At 34.5% G+C, this 16,722-nt stretch overlaps 1 protein-coding gene across 8 annotated transcripts in view; it reads left to right on the top strand.

The window, feature by feature from the left end:
- The window catches only part of LOC129607393 (heparan sulfate glucosamine 3-O-sulfotransferase 5), a 60,719-nt gene that overhangs the window by 9,338 nt on the left and 34,659 nt on the right, over positions 1 to 16,722 (top strand). For 5 of the 8 annotated variants that reach the window (XM_055518382.1, XM_055518381.1, XM_055518379.1 and 2 more), the window contains exon 2: positions 14,132 to 16,253. In XM_055518382.1, coding sequence (XP_055374357.1) covers positions 16,189 to 16,253 — 65 coding nt within the window. In that variant the 5' untranslated portion in view covers positions 14,132 to 16,188. Of the gene's footprint in view, positions 1 to 4,916; positions 5,198 to 11,460; positions 11,480 to 14,131; positions 16,254 to 16,722 lie in introns of those variants that run through there. The other 3 variants (XM_055518383.1, XM_055518380.1, XM_055518385.1) reach the window with 2 other exon arrangements.

The raw sequence follows: 16,722 nt of genomic DNA, 5'->3' as shown, positions 1-16,722 counted from the left end.
AATAGTTCATGGTTGTGTTTGTTGTTTTCGCTTTTAAGTAACTGTGGTTTAAGACGATAGACCGGAGATCTATGTGTATAAATCATCGCAAAATTTTCATACTGGACAAGAATATATTGTATGTATATATGTTTATACTGCAAATTATTGTTTTATGTGCATACAAACACCCTGCCAAAATTTATACATCTTGCACTATGTTATTACTAAACTATTAAAATAATAAAAGTAGACTTGTTGACTAAATAAAAACAATTAAATGAGCAACGAGAAAAAATAGAGTTGACCTTGTCAACTCTGTGATACCCGTACGAATTTGTTATCCTATGTGCGAATAAATAAGCCATGACTGACTATGGGACAGACAATGACTTTAAGTTGCCGTATTATCATATTAATTTATGCAAAATTTCAGTACTGTGTTTTTCAAAATACTGTGTGTGCCAAACTACTATTGGAGTTATATGGCAGCTACCAGAAAGAGCCAAGAAATTTTAACGAATTTTATCAAGCACATCGGCCCTACTAATATATTCGTTTGTGTGAAATTTCAATACCATAGCTTTTATAGTTTCTGAGATATAGTCAAATAACTTTTGAAGTTGTATGGCAGGTACCAGAAGGAGCCAAGTAATTTCAACGTTTTTTATGAGACACATTGGCCCTACTAATATATTCGTTTGTGCGAAATTTCAATACCACAGTTTTTATAGTTTCTGAGGTATAGCCAAATAAATTTTGAAGTTTTATGGCAGCTACCCGAACCGGTACCCCGATCATGTCCAATTTAAATAAGGTTCTGGCACTTACTACAATAAATCATTTGTGAAAATTTGGTGAACTTAGGTCAATTAGTTTTTGAGTTATCGTTGGGACGGACGGACGGATGGACGGACAGACAAAGCTAAATCAACTCAGAATTTGACACTGATCAAAAACATACACTTGAGACTGTATCTAAGACCGTTATTTCTCAGTGTTACAAACGGTAAGGCAAATTTAGTATACCCTTTAAACATACGTTCGTACGGGTATAAAAAGGAATATTCCTTTTCTTTTGCTTTTCTTATGCGTAATTGATGTACATATAACCCCATATCTAAATACATTTGTACTTAAATAAGTATTTAGATAATATAATGTATACATATTATTATAGTAATTTATTTTATATTTTTACAATTTCCAAAAAAATTTACTTTAAAACACTCACTTGCCTAATATGCTATTTTACGTACTTTTGACGTGTGTGTCTACCGAATAATTGAGTTATTTTCTAATAAAATATGACATCTAAAGCAGTTATTTTTTATCTTTTCTATTTTTGAGTGATAAAATTTTATTTAATATGACACACGAAGAGACAGTACAAAGAATATACATATATTCTTTACAAGAGTAAAACTACAACGACAAATATGTATGTATATATTAAAATGGTGGTAGCATGCCAAAAAAATAAATTTCTAAAGAAAGAGAAAGAAGAATTTTGGTTTTTTTATATGTATAATTTAATGTTTATGAAAAACAGAGAAAAATAACAAAACATTATTTAGGATTTCAATGTTGAAGACGAAATAGTGATTTCCTTTCAATTTATATCACTTTAACTTCAACCCATCTTTGGCGATTAGAAAAAAAAATGACCTTTCATAAAAAAACTTCGCTGAATTTACAAAATTTTCATAATTTATTTTTTTTTTCGTTTGTTTTTATTTTATTATGCTTGTATACTTTCCCAAAACCAATTATATAAAAGAAAATCAACATTATACAATAAAAGCGGAAATACCATTAAAAAAGCACTAAATGCTCAAAATTAAATTAGGAAATAACAAGGTAAAAATGCGGAAGGATAATACAAAATATAATACCTGTTATGTATATAGTATTTATAGAAATGGGGTATGACCTATTTACTCGTATATGCACATATTATGTATTAAAGTAAATAATTGTAAAATAACAAAAATAATTATAGCATCCGAGATGAGGAATGAAATTTTGTTTTAGTTTATGGTTTTTTAGAATAATAATAATCGCAGCTGTATGTTTGAATAAAATGTGGTGAAGTAAAATTATATAACAAAGCAACATTTTAGAGGGTAGATCTTTTTGCCAAGAGACTTTTGACTTAGGTAAAAGAACTAGGTTAAATTAGTTGATTTTACTTCAATCTACATTAATTGAGGTTTAGAAAATTTACTAAGGAATTAGTAAAATTGTTTTGACAGCTTTTGTTTAAGTAACTAAATAAAATAGATATTTTAGAAACTATTAGAAATCTTAACAAATTGGTGTTAAATTTAACTCAAGAAATAGTTAGCTCATCCAATAGGTTTTTTATAAAATTTTTCTAATAAAATTTATCCAGAAAAATTTTATGTTATCAAATAAAAGTTACCTTGATAACTTCATTGGCTTAAGAAATATACGTATTTAAAACAATTTTAATTTTATATTTGAAGATTTTCGATGTCTTTAAAGGACATTTTGGCCAAATTGGTAGAACAAAAGTTTCTTGCATCATCATAGGCTATGACGCCACAAAGTACAAGGCACTATCAGTAACCACCCATACACTGCAATTCCCAAAAGTGAAAGAGTTTTATCGAATTTCAACAACTTACCTTTGAAGTGGTATGTAGATGTACACCATATAAAGGACCTGTTTTTACATTTTATAGTCAAGTTTCAATTTGCTCAAACTTACATCTTTTCAAATCCTTTTCCAACATATATAAAATATATAATGTGTTTATGTACCTTTTCATATCTTTTCAATAATTCTTTTTATTTTAATAAATAAGCAATATTCCCTTTTAACTAACTATTTTCGTTTTCTTTTAAAAATTTTTGTTACAGTAAAATTCATTTTTTTCAGAAGACAGGAAGCTGAAATCTGACATCTACATACATGTTTACTACAAACTTATTTCCGGTGAAGAAAATTTTTACATGTCTCTCCCCCTCTAATAGTTATAGCCCATCAAAGTCCTAAAAATTCCATTTTTTAAGTAAGATTGTAGCAACACCAGAAACATTTTTTAAACTATGCGAACGCAAAAAAGTAGTGGCAGACTTCTGCTACCGCCGTATGCTTTAATTGAACTTTACAAAAACAAAATGGTCGTCAAAATTTACCGTTACCTAAAATCAGTTTTTTTCAGATTTTTCATATCTTTTTTTTCTAGACCTTAGGTTTAGCTGCTCTTAGATACTTATAAATAGTTCATTTCGTTAAAAGAAGACTTTTTTCCACCACCACCTCCTCTCAATTTATTGGCTCTCGAAATTTCCAAAGTTTTAATTGTTGGTACCTTATAATTCCGGAACTGCAAATTTTTTCAATTTTTTATTAATGCAGGATGCTAACGGTAATTTCCATGCCATTGAAATTAATTATTTTTCTAACGCAACGAACCCTCAAATTCGAGCATTATGTTAACGTCTCTTTGAATTTTTTTTGTTTTATTTCAGAGATTGCATAGATTGTTCATGCTAAATGTATGCAATTTTTTATATACAGGGTAATTCAGAAAGGTATACAACAACATATACCATTGGTTAGAGGGTTGAAAATGGGTAAAACTTTTACGGAGTAGGTGCGAAATCTCAAGGGTTTTCGAGATACAGGGATTTTAACGAATTTTCACGAAATTTCTAGTTATCTAAGCCTTTTTTGATTATAACTTCCGTTCCGAAAAAGACAAGGGCTTCAAACAAACAGTTCCTGAAAGGTCTAGTAAAGGGCTTAAAATATATCTGATTATGTGTTTTGTATACCTTTGGAATACTAATCATTCGAACATTAGGAAAAATAAAATTTTTCCCCTTTTTTTATTTTTTCAGTTTTTTCTAACCAGGTACTTTCGTTCGAAATTTTTTGAAACTTTGAAATTTTTTTTTACAGAATTTTGGCCACTTTCTCAAACCTTAATTTAAGTCACTAAGTGTTGAGAAATCTTTTATGGTACAGAAGATATAGTACGAAAACCATTTCTATGTCAAGATTTTAAGGGCCCTAGTAAAATGTAAAAAGCCAAAAAAATTACATTATTTTTGATTTTTATTGATTTTAAAAGCTATATTTATCATCTACTATCAATTTCTTAATGCACTATCATTCTAAAAACCGTTAATATTTTTAAGAACCGTTATTTTGATAAAAAATCTGAATTTTATTATTTTTATTGAAAACTTTGTCATATATTAAATTGAATAAAAATATATAAAATTGAATATTAAATAAAGAGATGTTAACACCTCTTTAAACTTATTTTTGCTTTATTTCAAAGACTGCATAAATTGTTCATTGTATTCAAATGTGTGCAATCTTTGAAATAGTTTCGTATATTAATGAAAGTAATTTTAGTAATGGAATATCATTGCTTTGACCCAACTTTTTTTTTTCTTAAAAGAAAAGATGAAAAGAAAATAAATTTAATTTTCATTTTAAGTAAAGCTTATTAAGTGATTTTGAATGGTAATGCAATGATTAAATTATCACCATTCTTCAATAATAAGCTATTATTCATAAAAAAAGTAAAAATAAAATAAAAATTTCCCTTTATATATTTTCATATGTATAGCTATTATGACTATGTGTATACGCTTATATAAAAAGCAAGCAGGAAAACTCAAATTTTGCCAAGTCAAATTTTAAAAATTAAAAAAAAAAGTTACCCAACTGTAACTGATATTCGAAAATCACTTAATAAGAATAAATGAGCTCGAGGAAAGTTAAAAATGTTTTTCTTTCACTAAAATTTTTTAAAAATTTAGCGATATATTTGTGGAGGTAAAAAAGAAAATTTTGTTCTTCTTCTTGCGCTCTTTGCCTACTATTTTCTTTCCTTGCTATATATGTATGTATCATTCATTTATTTTTTTATTTGTTGTTTTCATTTTTCTAGTGTATACGCTGATTAATGGATCCAATTTGCATTTTTAATAGAATGCGCTCAGGTGAAAATTTTAAATGTAAAAAATTGAGTCATTCGAACAACAATATAGAAAAAGCCAATATTAAAGATAAACATAAAAACAAAGAAAAATAAATATAGAATAAAGGAAAGATATTTTATAATTTGCGGTATGGGTTAGTCTTGCCATTATAATATTCAAAATATTAAATGTTTATTACAAATCATAGAGTAATACAGATTCTTCAACTCCTAAATATAATTGTAAATAGGTAACGTATATCAAATATTTTTATTAAAATTAATACAGAAATAGTATAAAGTTTGTAACACAATATGCCAAAAGAAAATAATTTATTTATATCTTTGACGATTTTTTTAATATTAAAGAGTAACTATAATTCAATTAAATGCATTTATGTGTAATAACTACATAAGTATACCAAAAATAAGTAAAAAGAATGAAATTATAATTTAATTTTTCTACTCTTTAATCGATATCATAATCATGAATACACCTCATCATTCAAGGGCACTGCTCAAAAATACATATGTTTGCACATATTGTAGATTGTAGATTCTAAGGGAACCGAGTGGGACAGGAGCATCCCCCCAAGCCACCGCAGCCATTTTTGACTTATTGTAGCCACCCCACTCTCCCGTCTATAATATCCCCGTCCCAATCACAAAGCCGGAGATATCCCTAAGGGAGTTGGACAACAGTTCCCGAACACTTAGGGACCCATGTCCAAGACAATTGCGGCGCCGAACAGCCAGTGCCGGACAGTCGCAGAGAATGTGCACGGCGGTCTCATCGCCACCCCCACAAAATCTGCACAGGGGGGAGCCCGACTTCCCCAGCCTATGCAGGTGGTACTTCACCGGGCAGTGCCCCGTGAAGAAAGTGCGAACCCGGCTCCTGCTCATCCCCAGCAACTCCGCGGCGAATCCGCCGGAGCACGCCGGAAGAAACACCTTCGCATGACGGCACCCTTTCATGTCCCGCCAGTGACGGCCGCATTCCGCCGCGAGTAGGCAGACAAGCCTGGCCCCCACGGCGGAAGAAGGCAGACCGCAGAAAGGCAGCGGCTGCACAAAGGCAGCCCCAGATCCCCTCCGCGCCAACTCATCGGCAACTTCGGCCCGGCACCCAAATGAGCATCACTCTGTTCTCCGATGCCAATTCCATAAGTGCAGCAAGGCAGCTCCAGACCAGCTTGGATGTAACCTGAGCTGAACGGAGCGCTAGCAGTGCAGCCCCGCTGTCTGAGAACACATAGATGGTGCGGTTTCTATACCCCCTTTCCAAATTGATTCTCAGACAGACCTCTATTGCATGTATTTCGGCCTGGAACACTGTCAAGAGTTGCATATATACGCGTGTCCGAGCGGACACCGTATACGCCCGAACCCACACCCGACTCCGTTTTGGACCCGTCCGCATACCACACGCTCGAACCCGACCTAATTACCGGACCACCCCGATCCCACGTCCATCGATCGGGAAACAGAACCCTGTACCTGTGGTCGAAGTTGTACCGCGGCAGACAGGTATCTGACATGGTTATTCTTAGAATCGGATCGCCCTCAATGAAGTCTCTGTGAGTTCTGTGGGTCAACTTTAGCCCTGCCCCGTCCTCGCCAGAGAGAAGTCGGTAAGTCACCAGCCGAGCTTCCTTCAATATATGGAGGTGCAGTGGCGGCAATCCGATCATCACCTCCAATGCAGCGGTGGGAGCCGTCCGCATCGCCCCGGTCACTCCCAGGCAGGCCAGCCTCTGTAGCTTTTCCAGCTTGGCCCGCACACCCGCCTGCTGAGCCTTACGGCACCATACAATCGACGCATAGGTGACAATGGGCCTAGCAAGGGCCGTATGTAGCCACAGTGCTATTCTGGGACTAATTCCCCAGGTCTCCCAGATACTTCACCTCCCCCGAGTAACTAATACGTTCACCAAACAGAATTGGGCTCGTTAATCTGTCTCTACTTCTGCGTCTGGTGAAGGCGACCAAAGTGCTCTTGCTTGGATTTATATTTAACTCAACGCCTTTGCACCACCTTGCCACAACACGTAAATTTTGCTGTAGAAGATCAGAAATAGTGCTCTCAAATTTTCCCCGCACGACGAAGACCACATCGTCAGCGTATCCCCAGACACGCGCCCCGGAGCCCCTGAGAGCAGCGATTAGATCATCCACTACAATGGACCACAGGAGGGGCGAAAGAACCCCGCCCTGCGGACATCCTTTTGCAGCGGAAATGAAGAGTATATCGTCAGCTATGGTGGACTTAATAATCCTATCCTGTAGCATCCGATTAACCCATCTGCTAGTCGTCGCATCAATCCCTCGTTTGTGCAACGACTCACAGATGACATGATATGGGGTGTTGTCAAAAGCTCCCTCTATATCAAGGAAGGTGGCAGCCAACTGCCACCTCCCGTACTTCCAGTGAGTTTTCAAGGACCCCCACCAGACTCTGCAGAGCGAGTACAGTAGACCTTCCCGACTGATAGGCGTACTGAGATTCATGCAAGGGATTGCTTCCCAGCGCACCGTCCCGTATAAATCTATCAATCACTTTTTCCATTGCTTTCAATAGAAAAGAAGTAAGGCTGATTGGACGGAAAGACCTTGGGTGGTTGCTTGGTCGCTTACCCACCTTCGGAATATACGTCACTTTAGCCACCCTCCATGCCTGAGGGATGTAACCCCACACATAGCTGGCACGGAAAATTTCCAACAGTACTCTAGCGATATGTTGGAAACCCCTCTGCAAAAATGCAGGATATATCCCGTCATCACCTGGAGATTTGAAGGGCCTGAAAGAGAAAACAGCCCGTCTAATCCTGCCCATCGTGAAGACTAGACGGGATCGTTGCCAGTCATCCCTCCTGGGCCAGGATGCCCCTGGTTCGATGACTGCATTTGAGTGATTCCGAAGAATCTGCTTTCCGTTCTCAGTCATGGAGCCATCAGGACGTTCCATTAGGCCCAACCCGCTAGCATACTTTTTGGAAAGCACCCTGTGAAGACGCGCACTGCTGGGGAGTTCATCAATGCCCTTGCAGAACGCCCTCCACGAGATTCACTTCGCTTTCCTAATTTCTTTATTGTATTTTGTGAGTGAGTCCTTATACTCTTCCCACGAACCTGACGCCTTGGCCTTATTGAATAGCTTTCTGGTCTTTAGTCTAAGCCTTGAAAGCTCCTCATTCCACCACGGGCACTTCCTATTGCTCCGCCTCGGCTTAGCACGGCAGCTCCCGTGATAGGCATTAGTAATAGCCGCCGTCAGGGCCTCGCTGGCCAGTTCGATATCCATCACCGTTCTGACAGAAGCAGGAACGGATCCAATCCCATCCATGAGGAGCGTTTCGAATTGACTCCAATCTGTGGATTGGGGCACCCGATAAATTTCTTCTGCCAGGCCCCCGGAGACCATGATATCAAACCTAATCTGCCTATGATCGGACATGGATGTCTCATTTGAGACATGCCATCCACTAACCCTAGTGCCGATAAATTCAGTGCAAAGGGTGATGTCAAGGATCTCTTCCCTAATTGCATTTATGAATGTCGGCCTATTGCCCTCACTCATAATCATTAATTTATTGCTATATATAAATTCAAGTAGGCACTCACCTCTTTTGTTTATATTGCTGCTTCCCCAGACGGTGTGGTGGGCATTGGCATCACTTCCTATTATAAGTTGGAAGTTCCTCCTTCCGCAAAAGTCCACTAGATCCTTCAGTTGCTCGTCCGGGTGGGCACAGTCCCCCGGGAGGTAGGATGAGCACACAATGAACTCTGTCCAACCCCCGCAGGACTTCACCTTCACCAACGCAGCTACTTGATCCTTAGAACAGTAATCTGGAATGGGAAAATACGTTAGCCTTTTACTAAACAAGATGCAAGCCCTAGGCCTGCCCCCAGTTGTATTATCATACAATAGCTCACCTGTTAGGCCCTTAACCTGATCCTTCACTATGTAAGGCTCTTGGATAAGAGCGATATCGAGGTGATCCTTCATAAATCTATGAGCCAGAACATCAGTAGATGCCCTAGCATGCTGTAGATTTATTTGGATGCACCTCACAGCCATATTATTTCCTCCGGCTCTTGTCTATGGGCTTTGGCCCTTTAGACAAAGGCTTTACATGAGCCTTACCTCCCATTGCCGCCTTTTTACACATCTTGGTGGGCGCCTGCCCTGCTACAGCCTCTTTTGCCGTCCCAGGTGCCACGCTAGCCCCTCCAACAGCAAATACGGAAGCAGTTCCGGGCTTCCCAATGGGCTTGAGCCCTTTTGGTTCCCCCGGGACGCTTGTATTTGGCGTGCTTGTCGATGGTCCTTCCGTTTCCCTTGCCGCCATTTTCGGAGCGACTTCAGACTTTCCAATGAGTTTTGGCTCTTTTGGTTGGCCTGAAGTGCTCGTCGTTGTCGCGGTGGGCACTGGTTTTTTATTTTGTCCTGCCCTGCCGCCAGCACCTTGAGAGGATTTTCTTCCTTTAACCCGAACGGTAACACGGAAGAAATTCAGGAAAAGTCGGAACTCCGCTTTCCGTAGATCTTCCAATCCGGAATCATCCACGGAAAAGGTGATGGAGCAGCCCCCGTCCTTTTCCTTATCCATCCTCAGCACCCTCCAGGAATTTATCTTGAGGCTGGGATTTTGCTTCCCTATCCTACTTAGAAATTTGTCCCTGGAGAGACTGACGGTTGTCTCGTCCTTTGGTACGCTGCAGTGAATTGTGGATGAGAGTCCACAACCCTATCCATTTCATCCATCCATGATGGCTACTTTGATTTTCTCCATCTGGACTTCGGATAGCCTTTCCTCTGGATGCAGTCTATGAGTGATGGCCACCTTGACCTGTGCTACTGCATCCCGATAAGAAGTCATTTTCGGGTTTTGTTGAGGAATGTTCCCAGGGACCTTTTCCTCAACATTGCCCTTCATCGACCTCTTCTTTGAGGAAGCATCAGGGGTGTTGCTTTCCGACCTTTCCCTCTTTTGGGGATGGTCGGCCACAGCACCCGATCCGCAGGCTTTCAGCTTTTCCAGCCTTTCCTTCTCATATCTGCGAGCTTCCTCTGTGGACATGCCATCCCTGATATAAGCCGCGATACGCCGCTTGGATGCACCAGAGAAATATTGTTTTTTTTCCCCTGATGTCCAACCTTTTCAGGCCCTCCTCAGTTTTTTGGATAATAGGTCCAAGAGGATTCTGATTATCCGTCTCCATCGGAGGCGCCGCCTTTTCCTCCACTGGCGTGAGAAGGAGTTCCTCCTCTGCGTCAGTCAAGAGAAGCTCTGGTTCCGAAGACCCTTGAGCACTAAGTGGTTGTATGTTGTCCTTAGTATTGCCGTTGCTGTTGCAACTGCCACTGTTGTTATCGTTGTTGTTGTTTCCCATTTCTGGTCCCACGAGTAGCGCGGGAAAGTAAAGTCACCCATGGCAGAGCCCGGCATACCATGGGAAGGCTCGTTTAAACTGGAGGGCGCCTGGTATCCAGAGTCCGCATACTAACGACTAAGCTCCCCCTTAGCCACGCAGTCATCGGCATATGCTGTTCCACCTTGACTTGGGACGCCTGTCGTCAGCTGACGTATAGATATAGGGCTGAAACTCACAAAACAAGAGGCTTGCCGCGAGACATGACCACGACACGAACGTAACTTTGATCGTTTCAATCACCCCTTTATCCTTCGCCATTACCGCGGCCCACCACTAGGAGGTGACAGTGCGGTTTTGGGTTTGCACATATACTAAACAAAATTTTATGCAGCCAATTTAAAATAAAATTATAAAATCGGTTTTATGCATTATTGTTAGGGTATTTCACACACCATATTCCATGCGATTATCTTGAAGAAACGTGGGGTGTAAAGTCTCATTAATCTGATACGAGAAAAAAATTAATATCTAATGAATAAGCAATGTGCATAACAATTTTTTTTTTTTAATTTTATATCCAGAATACGTAAATAAAAAATTTTTTAAGCTTTTCTTTATTTATTGCAGTTTTTAAATTAAAAATTTTCCCCTAATTACAATTTTCTTTTTAAATTACAAAGTTTTGTAGTTGTTTAAAATGTGAAAATCTCTTAAACTCCTTTCTAATTTTACTTTCTGCTCTGCACTCTTTTTATTTAAAAACTAAAACACTTTTTGAATTCTAACCTAAACTTAGATGGGAAAATCTTTTGACCATAATATGTCAACATAGTATAATTATAATTTTGTTTATTATGATGGCGATAATATACTTGCTATTCATGGAGTTTATTTATTATTCAAAATGTTGTTCATAAATAAAAACTTGTTTAATTTAACATGGTAACCTAAATTTATTCTGGGAGTATAAAGTGTATTAAGTACTCGTGCTTCCTTTTGTGCTTTTATAATTCCTTAATAAGAATTTTTACCTCGGAAGAACTACATACATATAGTTATTCTTTGGTATTAAATAGTATATCCTTAAAAGCTGTTTTCTCTTATTAAAATTTTATGTCAAACAGAAAAAAGTGACTTTTTAGAGCTTTTAGGTTAGAAACCTGTTTTCTTTTTTTTTTTAAAGATAATAAAGTGTTAATTATAGTTTTTTTTTAATTTTTGAATATTTTGTTTCTAATTTTTGAAGAATTAAAATTAATATTTCTCACAATATTTATGAGATTTTTAAACTCATTGAACACAAAGTTTAAGTTAAACGTTTGTATACATAAAATATTTTAATTAATCATAAAAATGTTTATAATTTTCAACATTTGTAATGTAACCTTTTTTGATATAACTAAAGTATTGAATTTAACTTTAATTTTTTATGCTTTATAATTATTATTTTTAAAGTTAATGTTTTTTTTTAATGTTTTTCCTTAATGAATGTGACAAATTGAAAAATTTCGATATTTGTACTCGAGGTACTGGACGTTTTCCAGGTACAGATGAATGATCGTTTCTAACAAATTTGTATGAAATTCTCTACGAAAGTTCCGTTTTAAATTTTAAAAATTATATTAAGCAAAAGCTTTATTTTTATCATCAAAATAGATTGATAGATTTATCATAAAAATTTTAGAGTGGTGCAGAAGGACCCCCCTCACCCACCGCAGCCATTTCTGACTTATTGTAGTCTCCCGACGCCCCTGTAATATCCCCGTCCTAAGTATAAAGCTGAAGATATCACCAAGAAAGTTGGACATCAGTTCCTTAACTTTTAGGAAACCCTATCCAAAACCATTACACTTTAAATTTGTTAGTCGGACAAATCTTTACGAAAGTAAGGACATGAAATACTATCAAAACTAAGTTTAATGTATTTGTAAAATTGTTAAAATTCTAAATGGGTAAAACCTTTCTTGGGATATTAGCTGGGATATAACATTTCCAAAGAAAAATTTGACAGTCATTTGTCTAATTATAGGTCACAAATATCCTGAAAATTTTTTTGGGAATGGCTTAAGAGTCTCGGGTAACTACCATAAAATTCCAAAAGCTAATTTTAAATATTGAGAAAAATAATAAAGTTAGATTCATAAGACTTGACAATCACGTGTCCAATAGTATTTTATTGAATTGAACAGAGTTTTTATTAAAAGTCAATATTTTATTTGTTTTTGTAAACGATGCATATTAGACTAAACACAAATAAATCGGACAAAATACAAACACAGATAAAAAAATTTAAGTATTTTTTTAAAAAAACCTGTAACTTGGAGACAATTTAATTTTTCTATTTTTAATCCATTTAGAGATTTAGTTCTGCTCCATGCGGCGTATGCCTGACCAGGTTGAAAAAGTTTACTTCCTAAATATACAACCCTTTTGCTACAGATCTTCCCCAGGTCTTTTTAGGGGACCAGGCTCATTAACTTTTTTGTAGAAACTTTCAAAAAATTTCTCTATATTGAGGGACTTCCCGTGAAAGTTCAAAGCACAGCGAAACCTTTCCAACGGTACTCCACTTGATCGTTTTCGCCTTCTTAAGACCTAGCCGTATTTACAACCTCAATTTTCACCTAACGACCCATTTTATTGATTTGACCCGAAGGGGTTAAAGTTCAGAACACACCGTAATCTCTTCAGCTGTGCCACAATTCACTATATAAGGTCCTTCAATTTTCGTCTTCTTAGAAGGGCTAGGACTTTAACATGAACGATCTTCAAGTAGGACTCTAGTAGAATCGATTTTCAGAACTTTTCAACAGTATCCCACTAGACTGCATTTAGTCTTTTTTTTGAGTTTAAAAATTTCTAAAAATTTCTTATTTCTGAATAAACAAACAAGAAACGAAGTTAATAAAAACGTAGTAAAAATAATAAGTATGTAATTACATATACATATATAATTACATATGTAATTGCATATGTGTACATAGTACAAAAAAAAATATTCATTTAAGTTTCGTTAAATATTTTTTGTTCGAAAAAAAAAGAAATGTCGGATATACATCATTTTGTTTTGACTTATCTATATTATTTTGACTGCAATCTATTGTGGGCCTAAAGGTTCTAGTTATTTATAAGAGTTATACCAGAAAAATAACGGATTTTGTAATAAGTATAGGTTCACCCTATTTTTAATGCTTATTTTTTACAGTTTTACACTTTTTCTGAAATGCATGTTTTTAAGGGGTTTGTTGTTATTCAATGATAATTCAACAGAGGAAAATAGTGAATGCGACACCACTATAATGAGTCTATTATATTTGTCGAATCCCGTATGGCTGGCATATATACAAACGCTGTTGATTACAGATTTGGATTGCGATAAACCTAAAACAATGTCAAAAATATGACGCTAAAGGTATATCTGCACTGTAAATGGCTACATGGCTGCTAAATTTCATGCACTTAGGTTTATTATTTTCTCGAATATTTTGATTTAGCTTTAGGAGTTATATTAAACTTGTTTTTTAAACTGATCCAATTACAATAGCAGCCATCCTAGGCCGAAAAGGAAAAATTGTGAATGTTTGTTGGTATTTACATTATTTGTTTTTGAGTTGATGAAGACGAACAGACAGATACGGATAAAGTTAATATACCTTACACGAAGATTTGAGTATAATAACAAGCAGCAACTTAAACAAAATTATAACTACATAATTGTGCAATAATAAAATATTTTAATAATTTGTTTTTGTTTTAATATTCGCCTACTAATAATTTAATTTACTTTTTTTATTCGTTTGCAGAATTCAGAACTCACAATAAGTATTCAACATGGAAACGAACAGCTATTGCTTTAGTTGATTATTCTAGGAATGCTTGAAAAAGAATTATAATGAAATATAAATAAACAAGAAAAGGAAAATAAATCAATTATAATGAAAACTACAGCAAGTAATCTAAATAGATCATTAAAAATGAACAAAACAAAAAACAAAAATATAAAAATTTAATATGGTTATATTTTTTTTTAAACTGCATACATGAAGTAACCTAGTGCATGAGTAAAAAATAATAATAAATATAAAATCAGAATCAGAAGAAAGAAATATACATTCTTCGATTGTTAAAAATTAAGATGAATTAAGTACATATAAAAGCTTTTACATGTATTATATATTATATAAAATTTATAAGACGAAAATAATCAAAAGTTACATAAATAGTTCAAATAATACTGGAAGCCACATAAGTAGGTAAAAACAAAAGGGAAAGTCTTCGAATGTGAAATCCCCGTTATATTTGTTGAGTAAAACATTATATTATGTTGAAACAAAAAAATTATTTATAATGAAAATTTTGTATATATCAAAATAGGATCAGAAGAGCATAATGAAAAGAATAATAAAAGTAAATTATGATAGCATCTAAATCTGTTGTTTAAAGTAAAAAAAATATGACACAGTTAAATCTTTTTAAATTAACTTTTTAATTTATTTAAAAACAAAGTTAAATAAATTAGACAAAGTAAAAAAACCTAAAAATCCTTAAAAATAATGATTTTTAATTTATAAATAAAATTAAATTAAAAAAACCAACAAAATAAAACAAAATTTAAAAGTAAAGCAAGAAAATATATATTATATCTTAAATTTTATCGAATCAAATTTATAAAACAAAAATCTTGTTTATCTTTAATTATCTTATTAGCGATCTTCAAAAGATAAGAAAAGGTCAAAAGCATCTTTTATCAACAGCCCACCTAAATTTTAATTAAATTTCAATTAAATTGAATTTGCTATGTTTTAAATCTATTTGTTTTTTAAGCCCGCAAAAAGTAGTAAAAACATACTTCTTTCTACATTATCTTAATAAATAATAAAATCTCGTATATAACGTATGTACATAATTTACGAAATACATAAGAAGGTATCACGAACATCTGATACCTTCTGATAAAAAACAGCAACACCAAACATAAAAAACGAATTTCCGTTATATTGCATACGTTGGCGTTAAATTGGTTTAGACTGATAGAAGAATAGAAAAAAAAGACGAAATTTGTAGTCGATCGATTTCTTCAAAAGGGTCGTAGTCATCATCAAGAAATATAAATCAAGAGAATCAAACAATAATAAAAATCAAGAGAACAAGAATAAACAATAAAAATCAGTTAAAAGACGAATTCATCTATACTCATATTAATATGAAAAAATAATAAAACTACTCTTTTCAAAAGAAGATTCTGAGAATAACCTAAACGAAAAAAAAACTTCTCATCAATAAAATCTTACGTGTGCTTATACATATTGTTAAATACAAATTTTTATTATTACTTGGAGTTTTTACTTTGTTTTGATGCCCTTTTGATTTCCTTCTTTCTTCTGTTGAAGCATAATAATTCATACTTGTTATATAGTCATATATGTACACATAATACAAATATTACAAAAAATATAAAGAATATTTCGAAATATACAAGAGCAAACAAAAATAAAAAAAACATAAAGACTGGCGTATAGATAAATGAAATATGTAGGCATTTTTAACTTTATTGAAAAGGCTCAAACTAACACAAAAAGGAAAAACTGAAACAAAACTGAATAATAAGAGTTTGTAAACTAACAGAGGAAAGGAATTAAAAGGATACATCTAACAAAAAAAACAAAGTCGTGCATTATAAAAAGTAGAAAAAAAATCGGAAGCATGTAAAAGGATATTCAAGTTTTTATATACGAGTTTTTTTATTTCGATTTTTCAATGTTTTTATATGCTGGAATTATGTTGACTGCTCATCTAATATGGAAAGAACATTAAAGAAAGAACATAATTCACAACAAAAAATTCTTTTGTTGAATTGGTGATGACCGCTAAACGTCGTGGTGATCAGTTAAGGGACTGCTCTGTAAAATTACCTTTGGATATTCTGTAAGTTTTCTTGCTATACATATTTATTTTTTTGCGAAATATTATAGATGTTTTTGCCTTCTGATAAGCACCCTGTAAATAACTGGAGAGGTAGAATAGAAACAAAGGTTTAGGGTGAAAAGCTCCAAAGTTCAAAGTTTAGGGTGAAAAGCTTCAAAGAACTGAATTAGAATTTTCGGGTCTAGAATAGGAGCCCGCAAACACGTTGTATGGGTTACCTCAAAAAGAAGCTTTAAAGAATTTTTAGCAAATATATTCAGATCGTCATATTGTTGGCTACTGTTCGTCTAATGAGCAGTTACTTAACAAAACGTAGATCCGCGGCTATACAAATATTTTTGAAGATACAGTTCTTAAAATTAGAATTATAAAGTTTTGAAATCTCTACTTTTAATGTGTATACAAAGCGTTGAAAGATTTGCAGTTCTAACCATAAGAGCTGCATTTTCAGAAATACCCAAACTAGTTA

Source organism: Condylostylus longicornis, unplaced genomic scaffold, assembly GCF_029603195.1.
Source record: "Condylostylus longicornis isolate FDR11 unplaced genomic scaffold, ASM2960319v2 ptg000027l, whole genome shotgun sequence".
Taxonomy (NCBI): Eukaryota; Metazoa; Arthropoda; class Insecta; order Diptera; family Dolichopodidae; genus Condylostylus; species Condylostylus longicornis.
This window is presented reverse-complemented; position numbering and strand designations above follow the sequence as displayed.